Below are 5290 nucleotides of genomic sequence, written 5' to 3'. Positions count from 1 at the left end.
GTTATGTTGTGAGAATAAGCTACTGTGAAATAAATCAGTAAAATGTTTGGTAAACTTTTTTGTAAAAGTGATTTTGAAAAAAAAAAGAAAAACAATATTATAGTGTTTGGTAAACTTTTATATAAAATAGCTGTGATTATGTGAGATGACCTAAAAGGGTTTGGTCTTATTTAGCGTGCCTTGAGGGGCCCACTCCTTTTATTTGGTCTCCCTCTTCTCTCGTTCTTTACTTTTTGTGTAAGACTCCTTTCTCTCCAACTCTTTCTCTAACTCTCACTCTAATTACAGAGAGAATCACCCACACCAACACCAATTTTCGAGTGAAATCCATACCAATATTCCCTGTTTTAGGTGTAGTTTGACCTATGAATTCAAATGGTGGCGTTGAATGTGAAGATCAAGTACTCAAAAATGAAGAAAGCCAACCCTTCCCTCTCCATGAAAAACTCTTCAACGAGTTGACCTCAGGCTCGATGATATTGGCGTGCTTCAAATTCAACTCAACCTTCATTTAATCTCAGGTACAACTTCTGTATCTTGCATATCGAATTTTGGCATGAAATTCTTGGGATTTAACCCCAAATGCCCTCTCTGTGTTCATGCCCAGAAGTCTGGTGACCTTGATCATTTTTCCAACGTACTCGAGATTGAATCTACACCAATCGCCAGATCTCAACTATGGGTAACTCTCTTGACTTTATCTATAAAGTTTGAGGTTAAATTCAAAGGACTAGAGCTAATGCATGCTCTATATTTTTTGCCCAGAAACCAGCGAAGCATCACAGGTACAACTAATCAAAGACCAATTCATTCCTAATTGACGAATGGGTAAATCTCTGAACCTCTGTGTGACATTTTAAATGCTTAAGGTCATTTTGGGTACATGAAAGTTTCATTAAAGCCCTCAACGCCCCTTAGAAAAGAGGTTTGCACAAAAGCTGAAAAGCCAGTTTTTCACAGCTGCCTTTTGCTGCTTCTGTTTTTTTGGCTTTTTTTCATCCAAAACTGTGAAAAAAAGCTGAAGTTGAAAGTTTACCAAACACAAAAATGCTCCCAGCTTTTTTTGATACCAGTTTTTTTCGAAATCATCTCAGTATCAAGCCATACCTTAAGAACGACAAAAGCAACTTTTTATATATCACAACAATACCAAGTTAGCCCCAAGTCAATTTTAAGCAGTTCAATTCTCTGAACACACTGATCAAAAACATATACGAGCATAAGTGCTTCCTACGTAACAAGTAAGCCAAAATGCATACACTATGCTTTCCCATATCGTTATGGCAATGTACTTGTTGCAAGTTAAATGGCTCCAATCCACTCGTCATGCCAATGTACAACGTTGTACACCAACTGATAATCACAACGTCTTATTTTCTAGGCTTTGGTTTCATGCAAAATGTTCTCAAAACAAAACCCACGTTTCCATTTGATAACACGTAGATATCGATAAACCAATGTCACACCCAGAAACACGCACTTCAAAATCAATGGAATTGGGAAAAATTGCAATCCTAACATAGAAAATGTTCTTCATATATATATGCTCACGCCAAAATATCAAAACCAGGCTTCCACTCCGACAGTTTATATATTTAGTCGAAGATTACCATGACGATTACCATTAAACAACGTAAAACAGCCAATCAATACCAAAACTTGACCATTCAGATAAACACACTTCCAATTATATATCAGGCTCCAATAACCTCTCATCTCTCTACAAAACTCCCAAAATAAGCGAAAGTACTTAATAGATGCGATATGGCTTACCCATGGTAGTCTTCAAATGCAAGCACCTTACCTGATAAAAATAAAATGAATATTATCTTAGAACATGTTACTGACAACAAAATAATAAAATGAATAGTTTGGAAGGTCAGCAAGATAACACGAAAGGAGTTAGTTCAAAAAGAACCAGAACAGATACTACTTACATTTTGCCAATTTTTCTTCAACAGCGAAACAAGAAAGTTAACACTCAATTGGACGTTTTGAAAGACCTGCTTCTCTTCCATGGATACATTCCCTACAGCAACTCCCATACAAAGAACCTTCTTCAGTTGGAACTTGATCATTGCTTTTGTCTCGGAAACCTTAGACTCGAGGGATTCTTGGTGGCTAACAAGGGTTGGAAATTTTCCTGCACCGTGATATGAACATCAGTAAAATCCAATGTTTTAAAAGACTCACCTCAGGGTGCACCTAGGCACCCTCTGAGGAGGGCTTGAGGGTTGCAGCCTCTGTTTTGAGGGAGTGGGTGTAAGGCTTCACCGGAGCCGCCTAGGCAGTGGAAGGCGCTGTTGGAGCCACCTAGGCGGCCCTTAGGGCTTTTTTTAACTGCCAAACCCAAATTTTGGGTAGGGTTTTAACTGCCTCATACCTCTTCCTTACACTATCATCTCTCTGCCTTTTTTTTTTTAATTTTTTTTATATAATGGATGTGTGTGCTATCTGCGTGCACTGTTATATGTGCGCCCGTTGTGCTTTTCATCCTCTATTATATATATATATATATAATATAATATGTCTATATATGTGTGTGCTCAGGGTGATTATTGGTTAATAATCTTCTTTTTTTCTAATATAATATACGTGTACGCTCAGTGTATATACTAAAAAATTTAGGTCCCGTGAGGCTTCGCCTCACACCTAGGTCGGGCTATCCCTTGGACGCCTCACCCATGCCTCACACTTTTAATAGACTGGTAAAATCTGAAAAAACACACGGCGCAACAGTTCATAACCCCATAAAAGAATCATTACAAACAACGATTCTAAGAAGCCAACACAACAAGGGAGGCAGAGGACCTATAATAAAAGAATGCATACGAAGCATAAATTAAAAGTCACTAATCAAGCACCAACAATTCGATTGCATACCCACCTGCCTTGTTGAGACCAGGACCCAAAAGACGGGGAATCTGCTTAATAACAGCTTCTGAAGCCAGAAAGGCATGGTATTTCTTTGCCAACTTCTTAACCAACTTTTTGTTCTTGTTTAGCTTCTTCAGCCCTTCAACATCCATATAGTCCAACCCAATCTTTTCAGCCTGTGATTAAATATATACAAACAGCCCACCAGCTTGAGATAAGTATTCAACCAAAGAAAAATTGCAGAAATTCATCATCCTATCCCAATCAGTAAAATTGACATGTAACAAAAGTGAAAATCTTGACCTTTTTAGAAACATAAGAAATTTTGCAGATAACTGGAATGGCAGAAAAGAAGAATGGAACTGTTTGGTGTTTACCAAAAATAAGTATTGAACTTTGGGAAATGTGAAAGAAAAACCAATAAAAACACACATGGAAGTTTGGAACCCTTCTATAAAGACATCTCATAAAATTCAATATTATGCCAATGTTTTAGCCAAGTGAACCAAACACTACCTCCTCAACATGCTGAGCATCTCCAAGCATGCAGACCTTCATCTTTGGACGAGGGATGTGTGGCAACCTAACAGAACCACTGAAACGCTTGTCCTTCTGAGGATCATAATTTTTCAGCCCAATCTGAAGTTCAATAGTCTCAGTGAAGTTACGTTTTTTTTCCTTGGACGCATTCATGATGACAGAAATACCCTCTCGGAGAGTATCACTCTGAAGTTTACTGTAGTGAAATGGAAAAAGTCAGAAATTGATCGTGGTTTCTGTCAATACTACACTCAATCAAAGCCAAAGAACTCTACCAAACAACGGGAATACACGCCAATTGTATAATAACAATTCACTGGACAATCACTAAGAACAGGTGAAAATCTTGAATCGTTCCACGCCAAAATCTTGAATCATACACCTTAAACTACTCAGATTGTAGCAAATGGAAAACAAGAAACCAATAATATGCTTTAACAATCGAGAAGCTAAATTAAAAGCACAATCTTTCGGAACTGGATTACACCAACTATTGAATTGCCGCAAACAAAACCCAATTCCGATGCATAATCGTGATTAAACATACCTCATGGCTGAAGCTTAAGCTGCCGGACCAAACGAAGAATTCTGACCTGCAAAATATAAATGCTTAATGCTTTATTGGAAAATATAAAAAAAATGACAGAAATGATAAAGAAACAAAAACAAAACTATTTTGGTCCAAATAAAATTAAAAACCCAATTGAGGGCCGAGGAAAAAAAAGGAGTAACTAGTTGAAAAATCGCAGTAAAAGAATTTACTGGCTTAATATTTGGGTTTTCTAGGGAAACAAGTGCGAATTCAAATTAGAAACTAATTGATGGAGAATTAAGGGACGATATATGTCGGAGAAACAGAGAGAGATGAAATACCTGAATGTAAGAGAAGGTAAGAGAAGGGCTCGTTAGGGTTTCTGGTGGCAGAGGAGCTTTAATATAGCGGGAGGTGGTGAGATATATCGACAGATAAACCCTCGACATGTGCGCATATCTTATTTGTGAGGGGGCTGGGCTTGGCTGGGCTGGGTCGAGTCTACATTTAATCCAAAGACTTTTTTTTTTTTTTGCCTTCTTTTTTAGGCTTGGATTGGATTTGGTTGTCCCAATAAGACAGTGTATGAGTTAGAAAATTAGGAGGTTCTACGATGAAGGTTCTTGGTGCCGTAATTATTCTCACTGCCAAAACATTGCATTAAAGGTACGGTACGAGCGGAGTGACATGAACGACGTGAATGATGGTATTTCAGAAGTTGATAAAGCAACAACATTTTGTTTCTTACTTTGTCATGTATTAAATTTCCTTCAGCAAAAGTAAGTAACCAAAAGTTGACTGTCAATCAGTAATGTTGTATGCCTAATCTACATCAATGTATCCATCTATCGTCAAGTGATCACTCTTTGAAAACATGCTACCGTTTTCTGGAGCTGACTTGAACTATCTAAGTACAGGAAATCATCTATAGTCATAATTTTGGTTTTCATAATTATAGAAAGGTTCTTACTTACTAGAGGTGTAGTTAAAAAGCATATTTGTTGACTTAATTATCGTTAATACAAGTTGTATGGATATAAAGAACTACATTAGTGGAGCTTGCTAATTTTCAAGTTGTGGCATTGGAAAAAGAGAGAGACTAATATCTAAAAGCTATCGTATGTGTATATATGTAACAATAAATTATCATCCCATGCAATTTTAGAGAAATATTTTACTTCGGCTTACTTTTTTTTTTTTTTTTGTAACTATATTGCATATTTTTGTACTTATAGACAAATGAAATACACATCTTCCTTGAGATAACCACATAGGAAAACATTCTTCACATCAAACTGTTACAATGACCAATTCAAGTAAGGGTCTCTTGTTACCATACGC

General features: G+C 36.9%; 1 protein-coding gene across 1 annotated transcript; it reads right to left on the bottom strand.

Annotated features, from left to right (window-relative positions):
• Window positions 1–1520: 1520 nt before the first annotated feature.
• LOC137715938 (large ribosomal subunit protein uL1) lies at window positions 1521–4388 on the bottom strand. Its single transcript, XM_068455301.1, has 6 exons — window positions 4291–4388; window positions 3965–4010; window positions 3394–3613; window positions 2888–3053; window positions 1938–2143; window positions 1521–1804 (listed from the first exon to the last, which is right to left on the bottom strand). Exons 2-6 carry the CDS (start codon window positions 3967–3969, stop codon window positions 1751–1753), a joined length of 651 nt encoding a protein of 216 aa, XP_068311402.1. The 5' UTR covers window positions 3970–4010; window positions 4291–4388; the 3' UTR covers window positions 1521–1750.
• Window positions 4389–5290: the final 902 nt, after the last annotated feature.

The sequence above is a fragment of the Pyrus communis genome, chromosome 14 (assembly GCF_963583255.1).
Source record: "Pyrus communis chromosome 14, drPyrComm1.1, whole genome shotgun sequence".
Classification (NCBI taxonomy): domain Eukaryota; kingdom Viridiplantae; phylum Streptophyta; class Magnoliopsida; order Rosales; family Rosaceae; genus Pyrus; species Pyrus communis.
The sequence above is the reverse complement of the archived record's forward strand: the minus strand, read 5'-3'. Positions and strand labels throughout refer to the sequence as shown.